Below are 16,500 nucleotides of genomic sequence, written 5' to 3'. Positions count from 1 at the left end.
TTGGACGCCGGGAGTCCCGTGATTTGGCCGATGACCTCATTTTTCCTATGCGGAGTTGGGGGGAAAAACGGAGGTTTCGGGCCTTGCAGCCCTCCCGGTCGCGAGAAGAGCGGGAATGAAACCCGCGGGCCCTTTCCTTTCCGTCCGTCTCTGCGGCGCGTCCCCTGACCGTATTTTTTTTGTTGTTGTTGCCTGACTCAGGATTTTCGAACGCTTCAGCTTGGCCGAGCCGATGTCCTGCTCCGGATTTTATCAGAAAAGTTCAAGTGTTTCGGGGGTAATAAAGTTCCCTCTTCCGATTGCCGCGGCGGTAAAGGCTCCTCATTGTTCCTGTAGCAACATGTTTTTTTGGAAGGGATGAAATGCCGAAAGGAATGCAACCGCTGACCTTGGGCTGCAGTAGGGTTAAGGAGTGTGTGCGTATGAGTCACTCCCGATAAGAGCCTTCCACGGCTTTTTTTCCTCCAAAATAATTCTTTATCTCCTCTTTCTCACATCAACATATTTTCTTGACATCTCCCATTCAAGAGCGCATGGAGGGAAGGCGCTTCTCTAATTTGGTAATCTGATGAACTAGTGTGTATGTGTTTGTATATGTATATACACACATACACATGTGTATGTATATGTATAAATAAATATATATGTACGTATATCTAGTTTGTGCGGTGGGAGGCAAGGTTGGTGGCTGCGGCCCGCTGCGGGACGGCGCTGCCGGGGGCCGAAATCGCCCCCTGGCCCCGCGAGCGTCGCCGGAGCCGCGGGGCGCTCCGGTACCGGCTTTCCCCGGGGATCGGCATGGACTTGCCCGGCGGCCGTCCCCACCGCCTTCCCCTTCCCTTTGCTTTCCAGATGGGAAGTCCAGGCGCTTGCTCACTTCTCTGTCTCCCAGCCGAGGCCTCTCGTGCTCGTTGCAGCTCCTATGATAATGCGGAAAGTTGAACTGGCCCCATTACTGCGCCGCGATGGTTGCCGTGATAAGGCGCCGATAATGGCAGCGATAGCGGCGGCTCGGTAGCCAATGGCTCTGCCGCTCCTCCCATTAACATTCCCCACCACGGATCGGCTCGGAGCTGCCTATCTGCTCTCCATTTCCACTCCTCCGCTAGATAAGAATGGAAATACTGACTTCATAGCTCACTGATTAAAGTGTCTGGATTTCTTGATAATACACAGATAAATTATGTTTTTCAAAAAGAAGGTAGGGAAGGGAGTGCGAGAGGAGGGAAAAACCTCCCGTCCGCTTTCTTATTTTTTTTTTCCCCCCCCTCCTCCTCCCTTACCCTTTTTCTCGCCATGGCCCGTGTTTTTTTCTGCTGCGTGATGCCCTTCCTCGGCGCGGGCAAGGACCGGCCGCGGGGGCCTTTCGCGCCCAGCAGCGCAAAGTGTCCTCGGCGGCGATCGCTGCAGCCGGCCCCGAGGAAGCTCCGCAGCTTGGGAGAGGCGTCGGGTACCTGCGTCGCGCCGGGGCGGCCCCGAGGCCAGCCGAACCGCGGGGCCCTCGGGACCCGCTTGCTGCGGGCCCCTTGCTGCTCCGTGTCTCCTGCTCCGTAGGAACCGGACCCGGCGCTTCTGCTCGCCCTAACCCCGCGCCTGCGTATACCTACCCTCAAGGCGCTTTTCGGGGGCCCCCGCCTTTCCTGCCGCGAGCATCCCGCTGGGTCCCGCGACGGCGGGTGCCATCGGTTGGACCCGCCTGGCGCCGCGCGGTGCCTCGAGCGGGGGCGCTTTGGAGAGACCCTACCGAAACACGCTGCCGTGAGCCCCCCCCCCCCGCCGGGGACCCTCGCGAAAGGCGGGGTGGAAACTGGGATTTGCTTCCCGCTTTCCCACGAGGCTCCTGGTTAAAGGCAGAGGGGAGTGAGCTGGAGCGTCAGCTCCGGGCTTGAGGATGCTCAAAGCTTCGTGCCCGGTTGCCCCAAGCGAGGCCATCGGAGCGGCCGGGTTCGCCCCCGAGGCGTGCTGTCACGTGCTGCACGGCGTTGGCATCTCCTCCAAACCGGCCTTCGAGCGTGCGCTGCTTTTTTTTTTTTTTTTTTAAATTTCATTTTAATTCAGGTTCCGAAATTATTCCTGGTGGTGCAAATGGGGCTTCCTGACTTTTAGGCTCCTTGCGCTGGAAAAGGTATCGACCGCAAAAATCTAAGTTTGTTTCATCTAACTATAAAACTAAAGAGCAAACAGTATAAAGTTCATTTTTTAATGTGTTGCCCCATTCCAGTTGGGCTGTTCTCTTTATTTTTTTTTTAAAGGAACTGTGATAAAAAGCAGCGATAAAGCCAGGACTGTTTTGTGTAGGAGTCGGTATCTGCGTTATCTATCTCCCTTTTTCACTCTCCGAGCAGCTCTGTTGTTTTTTACTCTTATCTCGCTCCACCAAAATGCCAAGAACAGGAAAAAAAAAAAAAAAAAAAGAAAGAAAGAAAAGCCCAGGCGCGCGCGCGCGTTTGCACAGACCCAAACTCGGCATCTGCGGCGCTGGGGCCGAAAACGCAGCCGCTACTTTAGGAGGTGGGGAGAGAAGGCGGTTGGGGGACACCGGCGCCGAGTGTCTTCCCCCTCGCCTCCTCCTTTCATCCCTGTAACGAGATGTGCCCGGCAGAGGGGTGCAGCACGTGCTCTGCGCCCGCCCGGGCCCCCGGCATCCCCGTCCGGCGGGAAGCGGCAGCAGCGGTTGGCCCTGTCCCTGCCCCGGTGGCGTCGCGCAGCCGAGGGCTGCGGACGGCGGTGGGGCCGGCGCGGGAGCGGGGCCGCGGTGGCTCGGTGACCGCCGGTGGCACCCGGCAGGGACGGCTCCGGCCGGGTATCTCCCGGGTAATTTGTCGCTAGATTAGCAGCAGCTTGACCTCTGGCCTGGCCGTCACCCGGCGGCCACGGGCTGCGCCGGCGGCCGAGCATCCCGCCGCTCCGCCGCCCGGGTAGCGTTTCAGCGCCGCGGCCGAGGCTGCCCGGCGTTTTGGGGCGCCGTCCTCGGGCGAGGAAGCCGGGGGGGGGGCCCCGGCCATGACACCGGGGACACATCCGGAGCGGGGTCCGGTGCCTCCCGGGGGGGGTCGAGCCTCCGTCGGATGCGCTGGGAAGCGAGCCCGCTGCCGGCCCCGGGGGAGACCTGTTGGTCCCCGAACGGAGCAGCTTTATTCCGCTTTGGGGGAAAAGTGACGGGAGGGAGGGATTTGCACCCAGCGGCCACGGCCGGGGCTGCAGGGTGGTTTGCCGTGGTTTTTCCCTCTTTCCCGCTCGCCGCTCCGCTCCCCCCCCACCTCCACCGCCTGCCGGCACCTCTATCAGATGGAAAGCCGGGATTGCATTAAAAGTCGCATCCCCTTTTGGTGAAGCAATCTGCTCCTCTCCATCTGATGCATGGCAGGGCCGGGGATAGCTCTATTAGAATCGCTCCTCTCTTAAAATCTATCAGCGCTTTATCGGCCCTATCTGAAACGTAAAGTCACTTCATTGTCATTGTTCCTGTATTTTCTTTCTCATTATTTTCCCGCGCCCCCCCCCCCCCCCCCGGCTCCCTCCGCCCCGCGGCGGCTGCTCCAGCTGATGCGGGCTCCCTCGCTATTAGTATTAGTAATCGCGTCCCCTGAAGTGAAACAATCTCCTGTAATCTATCAGTGGTTTATCTGGCCTATCTGAGAGCCGAGAATGGCTGGGCCCGGCGATGGCGCCATGCTCGGGCGCTGATAAAGTTACAGAGTTCAGCCAGTGATGAATGTTAAGTAACTACACCCCGCGCAGATAGGATATGGACTTGGCAGGGGGAGCAGCTCCGGCTGAAACCAATCTCTCCGATATCAGCAGGGCTGGTTTTTCTCAGGCTCTGCCTCTCCTTGTCTTTTCTTCTCCGCAGCCCCGGCCGCGGGGGTCACCGCCGCCCCGTTTCGGCGATGCCGGGGCCACCGCGAGCATCCGGCAGCATCCGTCGGCCCGGCTCCGCCGTCCTCGGTCCCCCGTCCACCCTGCGCCGTGGAGAGAGGAGACGGCTCTTCCCGCCGGCGTTTCCCCCCGCTGCGCCCCGTTCGGGGAGGCCGACGGCGGAGAGGGCGTCGAGCCGCCCCGGGTCGGGTTTATCTCGGGCGATGGCGAAGGGCCCCTCATCAGCGATAGGTACCACTGGAGCGCGGGGCCCGGCCCGGCCCCGGCCTTATCAGCTCCTCGCACTGGGTTGATATTAAAAATGCCAATAGCGGGGAGGAGAGGGGGGAGCCCGGCCGCCGGGATGCTGCTCCGAAGCTGCAGCCGGGCTGATAGGAGGGCAGCTCGCTGCGGGCTCCCGAGGCCCGTCCGCCCCCCGAGCGCCGCCCGGCAGCATCCCGGCCCCGGGGGCAGCCGGGGTTTAACGGGGTCGGAGCCTCTGCCGCCTCGTCCCCTTTCTGCCGCGCGAGCCCCCGGCCGGGGCACGTGGAGCGATGCGCGCCCGCCCCGTCGGTTCGACGCTGCGGCGTTTTTCGGGGCACGGCAGTGAGTGGGGACCCGGCTAGTGCCGTGCACCGTCCTCCCCGCCACCGCCGTCCTCCGCGAATTGCTGCAGCCGCGGTGGCCGCGCAGCTGAGATGGGAGAGATCAGCCAAGCGGAGGGAAAAAAATAGCCCGCCCGATGACCTGACCTTCGGGAAACCCGTGCCGTTTCGTCGTTTCCCTGCCGCCGGAGCCTCGCTCGCCCTCGGGCGCCCGGAGACAGCACCGGGTTAGGGGCATCCGAGGCCGCCCGGCGCATCGGCGGTCCTACCCCGGCGCAAGGAGAAGCTGGGTGAGAAGGGTAGGCTGGTATCCCGTGAGATACCGCCGGTTTTGGAGTCTCCTGTAGCCCAGCTTGCTGCCGCTCTGCCCCGGGTGGTACTTGCTGGGGGCAGACGAAGCCCAACCCCGCGACGAGACCCCGCAGAAGTCACCGGGGCGGACGGGACCCGGCCGAATCGAGGCAGCAGAGACGCAGCCCCTAAGGAAACGCAGCCGGAGCCGGGAGAGGTGCAAGCGGAGGACCACGGCGGGCGATGCCCGGCGCCGGGAGCGGGCCCGACGGTCCCGGAGGAGGGATTTCTCGGAGGAGAGCGGCCCGCCGGCTGCGTTCGCCCCGGGTGATGCGGTGCCGGTGCCCGGGCCGCGGCCGCCTGCCGCCGCGCGCTCGCTGAGCATCGTCGCGGCGCGCTGCGAGCCGGCAGCGCCGGGTTGCGCTCCCTCGGACCTGGCGGGAAGCCTCAGCCGGCTCATTTACTGCCTTTTTTAATTCTTTTAATTTGAAGATGAATTCAGGGTCAGCGGCGGGATAAGGAGGAGCTTGAAGGACGCAGCAGAGAGGAAGAGAAGAGCCGTTATCGGCTCTCCATCGGGCTCGCTGCCGCGGCGCCCGGGCATCGGTGCCGGCTGCGCGATCCCGGCTGCCCTCTCCGACCGGGGGCTCCGGGAACGCGCTGAAACATGAGATTTCGGGTGGTTTTCGGTGATGCTTGGGCACCTGGGGCCACGCAGGGCTTGGAGGTGGCGCGGGGCTTGTCTGGCCGTCGCTGCCCCGCTCCCGGGGTCGGGGGACCGGCCGTGCCCGGCGGGCGTTTTCGGCAGGCGGCGGTCAGTTCAGCGGCTCCTGATACCGCTTTAAACACGAGTTTCTGGGCCTGATGAAGCCCAGAAGGCAAAAGCAGACAGGCCCCCCCCCCCCCCAAAACTGCACGTGTCATTTTTCTTTAGCCCCGTCGCGTGACCTGGGAGAGGGGTAGCGCGCTGTCCCGCGGGGCCGCGGCGCTGGGTTTCGGCCGCCGCCGCCTCCGCGCAGACTCCTCCTCCCGCTCGCAAAGCCGGTGGGAAAGTCTGAATCTGTTGCTATTTTCTATCTGTTATCGAGGCCTCTTATCGCTTTGCTCTTGTCTGCGTGCCTGCTTTTGGATAGTCCAGGGTCTCTCTCTTGGCAGCCTGGAAAAATCCCCCCTCCCCTTTTTTTTTTTTTTCCTTTTATTTAATTTACCGAATATGTGCCAGGAGTCAAGGTTTAGTGGTCCTGAGCTGCAAAAACCTTAATTTGAGTGAAACGCTCCAGTCCCCCTACCTGGGTCCCCTAACGGTGCTCCCACGCCGGAGGTCTCGGCGCATGGCCCCGGTCGGAGCGTGCTGCCGGGGGGGTTTTCCCCTCCGCTCCTTGCAAGGGGAACGAGGTTGGGGCTGTTACACCGGGGAGCGACGCCGGCGGCTCGGTGCATCCCCGCCGCACGGGGAAGCGGCGGCCAGGACCCCCGGCACGGCTCCCCGCGCGGAGCCAGCCCGGCTCGGTACCGAGCCGCCGGCGACGAGGCAGCCGTTAGGCGCGTGGGGAGAGCGCCGGGCTGGAGGCGAAGCCGTCGCCCGCGGAGGGCGATTATCGCCTGGGGACCGCCACCCCGCGCCGTTTCGGTCTTGCTGCTGCTGCTGCGCGGCCGGACCGAGGCTGGCGGAGCCGCTGCGGGAAAGCGTTGGCGGCGGGCGCGGGGAGAAAGCGGCCGGATTGCAGCCTGCGGGGTCGCCGGCGCTTTGGTCCTTTCCCAAAAGCGGATGCTGCGCTGCTCCCGGGGGGCTGCAGAAGGAGGCGGCGGAGGAGAGGCCGGTAGGACCGCGCGCTGGCAGGTGGTGGTAGGGCTCTCGCCACCTTACGCCGGCGCTGCCGGCGCGGGGGGACGTGCGCAGCGGCGCCCGGGGCTCCCGGCGTTTCCCCGCTCCCTCCCTGGGGGAGGCAGCTCTGGCACCTGCCGGCCGGGAGCCGGAGTCCCCGCCGGCCGGCGCGCGGTTAACTTGGTCGCATCATCTCAGATGAGCGGGACTTTTTGCAATCACTGTAATTTAAAAAAAGAAATCCTTCCTTGTTATCAAAAAAAAAAAAAGGGAGAGAGAGAAGGAAGGAGGGAGGGAGAAGAGTTAATCGTCTAAGCGGAGTATCTTGGAACGGAGCGTTTTTTGGCTCGTCCCCTCTCTGTAAAGCCAGCCTCAGTAATTCAGTTTTAAAGCATGAAAAAAGGGAGTTGATGAAATTCCACTATCAGCACTGAACCAATATGCAAAATATCTCGCCGAAAATCAAATAGCTATTATGTTTTCATTTCCATTTCAGCGTATTTGCTTAATGAAGAATAGACAGATCAGGCAAGCTGCGGGAGGCTGTGAGAGGTGATAACTGCGCAAGGCTTCCAGCAATCCCGGAGCATCGACGCTCCGCTCCCTGCTCCGGCTCGCTCTCCCGCTCTCCCTCTCTCTCTTTTATTTTTTTTTTTCCCCAAAAAAACTCTCCAGTCGGGCGGGCGGGCGACCCACGGAGCCGGGAGCGCTGGGGCCGCCGGTGCCGCGCAGCCAGGCCGCGTCCCTGGGGCCGAGGAGGTCGGCGGGATGGGGATGCTGGCGCGGGGAGGCCGGCGCGCGGCTGTGCCCGCTGCCCGCGGGCTGACCGGCGCGTGTCTGCCCGCGGCCCGGCCGGGCGGGAGGCAGGCGGCGAGAGCCGGGGAGGAGGCGAGAAGTCGGGTTAACTTTATCAGAAGCCCAAGAGCCGTGAAGGCGTGAAAGAAAAAATTAGCCTAACAATGTTTCATTTGCAGCGAGAGAAACGATTTGTTAGCTGGCGATTGTTTCTGAATATTATCAGAGCCTTTTTAATTGCGCTGGAACTGAAATTAGCAGAATTAGAATAAATTGCCTTCCCTTCTCCGGCAGCCTCTTTATTCACGCTCATTGTTGTCTGCTTTGTATAGATTATGGGGCCTTTGTTCTCGCGGTGTAAATATACATGCCTGGAGTCAGGGCGAGCGGCTGAGGGCTGCCGACACCGCCGCTCCGCGGGGCTCCGCTCCCTCGGCCGCCGCCGTTTCGGCAGCCCGGGATGGAGCCGAGGGGGCGACGGCGCCTCTCCCCGCGCGCTGGGAGCTGGGCATCCCTCGGCACAGCGGGGCGGCGTTAAGACCCTGGGCCATTTTTTATATAAATATATATATGTATGTGTGTATGTATTTCTTAAGGGCTCGCGGTCTGCTCCTCGACGGGATGCTGCGTCGCCGTGGAGACGGCGGCGCTGGGGCGTTTCGGGGACCGGGCCGGCCGCCGGCGGGGTTTGCCGCCCCCCGAGGGTGTGCAGCCCTGCGGGACCGTCGCCCGGCACGGGCCCGCGATGGGCCAGGGCGAGCGGCGGGCCCAGGCGCCGAGGCGTTGGCACCCTCAAACGTCTCCCTCGGTGATGCACCAAGGGAACCCCCCCCCACCCCGTGGCAGGTTGCAAGAGGGGCAGTAAAAGCTACGTGAGCACCCTGAAACGCCCCCGCCGGCGGTGCGCAGGCAGGGCCCCCGTGCGAGCTTGCAAACGCCGCGGCGAGAGCCGCCTGGTGCGGAGCCGGTGGCTCGGGGCTGGCCAGCAGGGCAGAAGGGCGCTGGGCACGTGTTCGTCGCACCTTGGGTTCCCGCTCGCGGTTTTGCTCGCGTTGTTCCCCGCTTTGGGAATAACCCCGTGTTAGCCCGCCGTGGGGCCGGGGTGCGAAAGCGGGCCAGGGTGTGGGGCGAGGGGTCGAGCCCCTCCGCGCGCCCTGCGGTGCGAGAAGCGGGGCACCTTCCCTCGTTTCAAGCAGTGCTTTGGGGTCGTTTTCCCTGGCGAAGGAAGGGCAGAGGGTCTCCGGGCGAGGGAAGGCGCCGGGAGGGCTGCCGCAGCCTCGGGAAGGGAAGGGGGTCGCGGCTGCGGGATGACGCACCCTGTCCCCCCGCCCCAGCCTCTAACCGCCCCGCGCGCCCTTGTGTTTCGGCAGGTTCCCTGGGAGAGATGGAGGAGGGCGAGGACGCCGCGGCGGGGGACGCGAGCCCCTCGGCGAGGGAGGGCGCCGCCTCGGACCGCGAGGGCTCCGCCGAGCGCGACGCCCCGAGCCCCGCCGACGGCGAGCCTCGCCGCGACCTGCCGGGTAAGCAAACCCGCCGCGGCACCCTCGGGTGCTGCATCCCTGCCGGGCCGGCGGACCGCGCGCGTGCATCCCGGCGGAGCGGCGTGCAAGTAGCCGGGGAGCGAGAGCGCTCCCGGGAGCATCCTTGGGGGCTTCGGCCAGCGCTCCCGGCGCGGAGGAGCCCCCCGGCCGGCTCCCCCGCTGGCAGCCGCGAGGGGAGTTTGGGGCGAGCGGGAGCGATCTCGGCTTTGCGCGGGCCGGGGCCGGGGGGGGGCCGCTGGAAACCGGAGGCGGGTTGCGCGCCGGCCTCGGCCGCTAATGAGCGCCGCGGGCGCCTGTCCGTTTCAGCTCCTTCCACCTGCCCCGGCGGCACGGCGCGGCCGGGTTGCCGTCTGCCCGCCGCCGCCGGCCGCGCGCCCCACCCCGGGGGTGGCTGCGTTTCAGGGCCGGGCTGAGCCAGTTCCTAGATATCCTCCCGGTTCCTTCCTGTGGAGGTGGGGGCAAATCCTAATCTGTTAATGTTTGCAGCGCCCTTTGAGATAAACGGCGGCGGGGCAAGGCTGCGCGGCGCTCCTGCAGCCGCTCGGTCCCCACCGGGGCAGAGGTGCCTCCGGGGAAGCACCGGCTTCCTTCCTCCTCCGGCAGCCCTCCGAGCCGGGCACCGGCCCCGGGGGGCCCCCCGGCTCCCGAGCCGGCGGCCGCTGCGCCGGGAAGGGGGGGACGCCGAGCTCCCCGGGGAGAGGCGGCGGCTCCCTGGGCGGCTCTGCTCCCCGGCCGAGGAAGCGGGTGGCTCCTCTGTGATGTGGGTGCAGGGCTGGGGGCGAGGGAGCTGGGAGCCCGGGCGCAGAGCTGCACCTGGCACTAGCCTGTTTTGATAAAAAGGTGATAGCAGAGATAACGCCAAGCAGCAATAACGGCCACTAAAGCTTTCAGCGCGATGGATAAAAATCAATATGCCAGGCACTTTGATTTATAGCCAAAAATAATAGGACTTTTATACCCGGTGATTGATTTATTTGATGTTAATCATTCCGCTTATCACCTGTATTAATAATCTCCAATGCCGGTGACGTCACCCCTGGGTGTTCTCTATGGCGCCTATCGATTGGGCTCTGCTCTGGTTATCCGCCCTGGACGCAAAGGCAAACATGTACTTTGGGCGCTAATCTTCCGCACTGTCATATGCAGATAGGCCTTATCTGCTGCATCTTTAACAGCAGCTAATGGAGAAAATAATTGTTATCAAGTTGCTATGAATACGCCACAAATAGAGCCGTGACGGGAGCGGGACTGAGCCGGGTGCTTCGACGCGGGGCCCTGGGTGGGAAGGCAGAGCCGGGCGCCCACCCGGCGCTGGGCAGGGAGCCGGGGTGGCCCTTGGGTGCCGAGCGGGATGCTCCCTCGCCAGAAACCCCGGGGAGGATGGGGACGGTGGCGGGGCTGCTAAGCCGGGTGGGAGCTGGGGGTGCCGGGGACCTGCCTTCGCCCGGGTTTGGGCTCCAAGAGCGGGTCTTGGGGAGGGCGTATCACCCTGCCGCTGGTCCCGACTCTGGCCGGAGGCCGTATCCGAAACTGCCCGCGTGTGACCTTGTGTCTTCCCGCTCTTGCTGCAGAGGCAGAGGCTAACGACGCCCTGGAAAGTCCGAAGGAGCCAGAGAAACAGGATCCCGGAGAAAATCCCCAGGAGCCCGACTCCTGGAAGGGGCCAGGTGAGTGCCCTGCGCTCCCGAGGCGCCTCGCGCCCAGCACGGCCCGGGCTGGCCCTGGAGGCAGCCGCGGTCTTTTCGGCCGGGTTTCTCCCCTCCTCGGCCCCGGCTCTGGGCCGCGTTCAGGTGGCGGCTGCCGGGAGCAGCTCCTTTTCCTGGCTGGGCCCTTTGGAGACGGCTCTGGGTCGTTGGGACGCGGCGGAGACGTGCCCCTCGGAGCATCGCGCCGAGACCCCGGGGAAGGCTCCGGCCGCGGGCTCCCGCAACTCCCGCCGCCTCGTGCAAAAACCGGCGTCGACCCCGAGGCGGCTGGGCGGCGAGAAGGTCCGGGCGCCTCGCGAACGCGGGGGCTCGCCCTGGGAAACGGTATGTGAGCGGCGGCGGCCGCCCGCCCCGCCGACGGGGTGGTAGGTCAGGGCTCCTGCGGCTTCGCGGGCGCCGCGCCGGGCTCCCCGCTGCCGCCGTCGAGCCTTCCCTGAGCTTCGCGCGGCGGCCGGTGCAAAGCCAGGCGGATCCCGCCCCGGCGATGGTTTCTCCTGCCGCGGGTGCAGGCGCTCGCGAGGGCGCTCTGATAGCATCCGGGCGACCGCAGGAAGAAAGCGAGAGCGTGATTTCACGATGGTTATCAAAACCCCGAGAAGCCGATAGAGCCGTCTATCTGCGTCGTCCGGGCTGCGATAGAGCCGGGGCCGGGCTGCGCGGGCCGACGGGCTCCTCCGGGCCACGGCACCCGCCGGGGCGCACCCGGAGCAGCGCCTTTCCTCCCTCCGCAAGGGGCCGGCGGCGCGGGGGGCCGCGGCGTCCGCGGCTCCGGCAAGGCAGAGCCTCGGCGGGTGCCGAAATACCCGCCGGGAGGCGACGCCGCGGTCCGGCTCCCCGCCGCGGTGCCGGCCGAGCCGCCCGGAGAGGAAAAGCCGCTCCGGGGCAGAGCCCGAGGCCGGCGCGTCGCCGCGGCCGCTTGCCGAGGGGAAACGCGCGCCGGCCCCCGCTGATATCCCCGGCCCTTCCTGGATGCCGCGGCAGGAAGGAGCTGCGGGGCCGCCGCTGTCGCCTCTTTATCTGCTGCCCGGCCCCTTTGCCCCCGCGGCCGCCCGGCTCCCCACGTCCCCTGTCCCCGGCCGCGAGAGCCGCCGCCGGCGTCCCTCTCCGCAGCCAGCCGCCCGCCCCGGCGCCTCGCTCGTCCCCCAGGAGGAAACCTTGCCCGTCGGCTGAGCGCAGCCTGCGCCGCAGGACCGCGGGCCGCGCGCCCCCCCCGGACCCCCGCGGGGTGACGGGCCCCGCGCGGCGCGAGCTGGACGCTTGCCGCTCTCGCCCTGCCTCCCCTTCCCCCTCCCTGCGCCGCAGTTAGTTATTTGCATTCTTTATGTAAAAGAGATTTTATTATCGCCTTCTGCCAGCCCATCTCTATTCTGGTAATTGGAGTGGTATTAATTTCTGTGTGGCGGGGAGTTGATGGCGGTCCGGCGATGCTGCAGCGATAGGGTGTTCCTCTCGCGCTAACCGCCGCGATAGCCCGTCTATCAGGCGCTCTGCAGGCTCTGCACTTATCAGGGATGGAACTGGCAAAAAGGGAAACTCTGAGCAGCCTGAATTTTCTTTTTTATCTGGCAGGATCCGCCGTATGTCAGCAGTGGCAGCCGGGGAGATGCAGCGCGGCGGGCGGGGGGGGAGGCGGCGCGGCCGCTGCTCCCGGACGCCTTTGTTTGCGCCTCGCTGGGTCTCGCCGCTCCTCTGCCCCCCGGCCGTGGCCCTTCCCGGAGGGGATGGGAGGGGGACGGCTGCTCCCTGGGCCGCGGGGCTGCTCCCCGGGCCGCGAGAGGCGTCGGGCCTCGGGAGGCTGCAGAAACGGTGCGATGAGTTGCGCTCGTGCTCAGCCCGCGCGCTGCTGCGTTGGGGCGGGCGGCCTGCAGGTTTTTTCCAAGGGGGCTTGCAAACCCTCGGGGCCGCGGGCCGGGCCGAGCGAGCGCAGAAGGCGAGGGAGCAGGAGCGTTGTTTTTATCTTTGAAATGACCTTGTTCGCCGGAGGGGGCTGGCTGCTCGAAATTCTGATATGCAAATCGCTGATAGCTATAATCTATAATCCTCAACTTGGGAGCGTTTGCAGATGTACCGTGCCGTTTGGTTGCCCTCCTGTTCGGGCGGCCGGCAAGCCGGGCAAGGGGCGCAGCGCTCGCCGCCGGAGCCGGACGGGCCGCTGCCAAGGGGGCGGCGGGGGGCCACGTGTGCCGGGCTGCTCTCCCACCCGGGAGACCTCTCTTGGGGTCGCCCCGTCCCGGGACCGGCCTCGCTCGGCTTTCCCGAGAGCTCCCGCTGTGCCGAAGGCGACGGCGGCGGCGTGCGCCCACGGTGCGCGCTCGAGGCCGGGCGCCGCGGCCGCCCCTCGCACGCCGCCGTGCCCTTCCTTATCGGCTCTCGCGCGCCCCGCGTTTCCATCGTTCCCGCTCGGTCCTGTTTGCTTTGGAGCCGGGCCCGCGGCATCGGCGGCTCTCGGGAGCGTCGGCACGGCTCCGCCGGGAGCCCCGGCGCCGCCGACCGGCCCCTCTCCGGCATCCCGCTCCGAGTCGGGGCGCGGGGGCTGCTGCCGGCTCGCTTCGGGGCGCGTCGGCCCCGTCGCCCCGGGGGGCACGGCGAGCGGCCGGGCGCCTTCGGGGCTGCGGCGCGGAGCCGGAGGGGGAGAGGAGAGGGGCACCCCTGGCCGGTGCAGGGCCCGGCGGCACGGTTCCCTTTCGGCAAGGACAAAGCAGGGTGTTGGGTGGGGGGCCGAAGCTTTTCGTCGCGGGGGCGATCCCGGGCTGCCGCGGAGGTTCCCGCCGCCCCGGGGCGCCGAGCGGCGGCCGGCTGGATTCGCGCGGCTGCCGGCGCGCTGCCGCGCTGCCTCGGCCTCCGCCGCCCGATAGAGATCAGCCACCACACCAAAGGAGACTTATCGCCTACCCACATCCCTCCCCGCCAGGAGGAGGAGGAGGAGGAGGAAGCCCAGGGCACGGCGGCCGCGTTACCCATCTGCCAGGTACGCCGCGGGCAGAGCCGGCCGGGGCCGGGGCCGGCTGCCGAGCCGCGGAGGCAATCAGCCGCTGTGCCGGCTGGAGAGCCGGCGTTTCAGCCTTGCAAAGAGGTTTCCGCCTCGGTCCCCGGGGGCGCAGCGTGCCCGACGCGTGGGCGCACGGGGGTCTGCCCCCCTCGCCGCCCCCCCGTGCGAGATGCTCCCGGCGGGGAGCTGCCCGTGCAGCGGCTGCGCTGCGGGACCGGAGCCGGCCCCGAATCCCCTCCGCGCGGCGCCGCGGGGGCCGGGAAGGTGCCGAGAGGGCGCCCGGCCGCGCCGCCTCCAGCGTGGGGAGCTTTTTTTTTTTTTTTTTTTGGCGCGTCGAAATGCAAACTGCAAACTTTTTCCCTTTCCTGCCCGCCTCCCCCTTCCCGTTCGCCTCCCGCTCTTGTTCGGTTGTGTTTATCTGCACTGTGACTCCTGTCTGAATAATCTCGCGCAGCCTGGAGTTTGTGTGCAAACCTCAAGGTTTATTATCGGGGCGAGCAGGGCACGGCGAGGAGGGACAGCTCGTTCTGACGGACAGGCCCGCGCGAGATCCTCCCGATTGCGCCGGGTCCCGCGTGCGCGCGCGCCCGCCCGCCTCGCGCTCTTCTTTTCCCCATTTCCCTCTGCTTTGGTATGTGTGGGCGGGAAAAATTATTCCAGCTATTTCTCTTTATCGCTCGGAGCCGAGCTGAGTCGCAGATAGACGTGTTTGTTTTAGATCGCCGGGTTTTTGGGGGAAGGGGGGATGCGAGAAGTCGGGGTTTGGAGCGGCGGCTCCCCAAGCTGCGGGGTCCCTGCGGGCCCGGGACCCCCCTGCCCTGCGTCTGCGGCAGCTCCAAGCGATCGGGTCGCTGCCTGCGAAAGCGAGGTGCCCGCACAGAAAGCAGCGGCCAGGCCGCGGCCGGCCCCCAGCAGGGCCGGTGACACCGCTGACCTGGACTGGGGACCCAGCAAAGGGGACCCTGGCCCTGCTGGCGCTGGCCAGGACCCGCCTGCTGCAGCATCCTGGCAGGCAGGTCCCAGTCCTCGGTTTGGGGACACTGCTGGGGCATCCTGGTTTGGGGACGCTGCTGGGTGGAGGGATGACAGGGCGGGTTTGGGGACACTGCCAGGTGGAGGGATGCAGGTCTGGTTTGGGAACACTGTCGGGATGGAGGGATGCTCAGGCTGATTTGGGACACTACCAGCGTGGAGGGATGTTGGGGCTGGTGTGGGGACACTGCTAGGGCAGAGGGATGCCGAGTCCGGTTTGAGATGCTGCTGGGATGGAGGGATGCCAGAACTGGTTTGGGGTCGCTGCCAGGATGGAGGGATGCTGGGGCCGATTTGGGCCAGTGCCAGGATGGACGGATGCTGGGGTTGTTTGGGGACGCTGCTGGGGTGGAGGGATGCTGGGGTTGTTTGGAGACACTGCTGGGATGGAGGGATGCCTGGGCCGGTTTGGGGATGCTGCTGGGGTGGAGGGATGCTGGGGTTGTTTGGAGACACTGCTGGGTTGGAGGGATGCCTGGGCCGGTTTGGGGATGCTGCTGTGGTAGAGGGATGCTCAGGCCAGTTTGGGGACACTGCCAGGGTGGAGGGATGCCAGGACGGGTTTGGGGACACTGCTGGGGTGGAAGGATGCTCAGAGCAGCCTTTCCCATGGAGCAGCAGGGACGTCCCTGTGTCTGGCAGCAGCCACCACTGTTGAAATATGCAGGCAGAGCCCCCCTCTCTGTCCCCATCCCTCCCACCCTCCAGTTTCCCTTGGGAAGGATGAAAACGTGCATATTTGGGGCAAAAGAGCCCTAAAGGCAGTGCTGCCTGTTTCACGTTGACTGACAGCTGCCAATCACTGGCACCTTGCCGCTCAGCTCCTGGCCTGTCCCTGCGCTGTCCCTGGGACCAGGGCGTCTTCAGGCTCGCGCCCGCTGTCCCGGCACGGCGTGTGCGCGGCCAGGCGAGCGCTGGGGCCGGGCTGCCGCTGCCCGACCGCAGCCGGCCATGCCCCGGCCCCGGGCAGCCGAGGGCTGGTGGCCGCCACCGGTGCCCCCCGGCTGCGGTTTGCCCCCCTCCCCTTTTCCGGGACGGGCTATCTCTCCGGCTCATCGTATCTGGGCAGCAGCTAAGGCCTCTTAACTCCGCTTCCTCCTCCCGCTTCGGCTTCCTGCGCGCGGCCCCTCCGGGCGCCGGAGCCCGCCGTGGGGCGATGGGGGCTGCCGGAGCGCCAGGGCCGTGCGGGGGGTCCCGGCAGCCCCGCGTGCCGGGGGCAGAGTGGGGACCTGGTGTCCCCACGGTCCCTGGCGCAGGGGTCCGGCCTGGGCACCGCTGGTGGCACTCGCAGCCCCGGGGAGCCTTAAAGTTTTCTTCCTTCCTGTCCTCCCTGAGCGCTTTACTAATTTCATTCCTGATGATTATTTCTCCCCCCTCGCCGAGGCCGGCCCTGATCCCCCGATAGCATCGCTCGGTGCAACAAAGAGCCCCGGGCCTGCCGGGGCTGATCATATCCTGGCTGCGAGGGCACACATTCAGCTCTGAAATGAGCCGCGATAGCATCTCACACCAGGGCAGCACTTATTGTCTGCAGTGAAAAGGGTGGGCTCCCGTCTTCCTTTCCGTCGCCCCCCGCCGCTCCTCTCCTCCTCCTCCCTCAGCCCTCTCCTCCTCCTCGCAGCCGGGCTTTTATGTTGCTCGCGCCTCCGGCGGCGGGCATCGCCGGACGGGGACCGCGCCGGTTTGGGAGCGGGCCGACGCCAGGGGCGGGATGCCGGTGCCCGCGGGGGAGAGGGCAGCAGCTTTGCAGGAGGCAGCAACACCCCGAATGCAAATGTCCCAGGAGCCGGCGGCTTATCGGGACACATCCTGCTCGGGGCGCCCGCCCGGCAAGGCGAGAGGCGCTTCCGTCGGGGAC

At 66.1% G+C, this 16,500-nt stretch overlaps 1 protein-coding gene across 1 annotated transcript in view; it reads left to right on the top strand.

Moving 5' to 3' along the window:
• The window catches only part of ZFPM1 (zinc finger protein, FOG family member 1), a 36,761-nt gene that overhangs the window by 5,951 nt on the left and 14,310 nt on the right, over positions 1 to 16,500 (top strand). The window contains exons 2-3 of the mRNA XM_068956085.1: positions 8,745 to 8,894; positions 10,487 to 10,582. Coding sequence (XP_068812186.1) covers positions 8,745 to 8,894; positions 10,487 to 10,582 — 246 coding nt within the window. The remainder of the gene's footprint in view (positions 1 to 8,744; positions 8,895 to 10,486; positions 10,583 to 16,500) is intronic.

This window comes from Struthio camelus, chromosome 10 (genome assembly GCF_040807025.1).
Source record: "Struthio camelus isolate bStrCam1 chromosome 10, bStrCam1.hap1, whole genome shotgun sequence".
NCBI classification, from domain to species: domain Eukaryota; kingdom Metazoa; phylum Chordata; class Aves; order Struthioniformes; family Struthionidae; genus Struthio; species Struthio camelus.
Note: the sequence above shows the minus strand (reverse complement) of the source record. Positions and strands in the feature narration are given on the sequence as shown.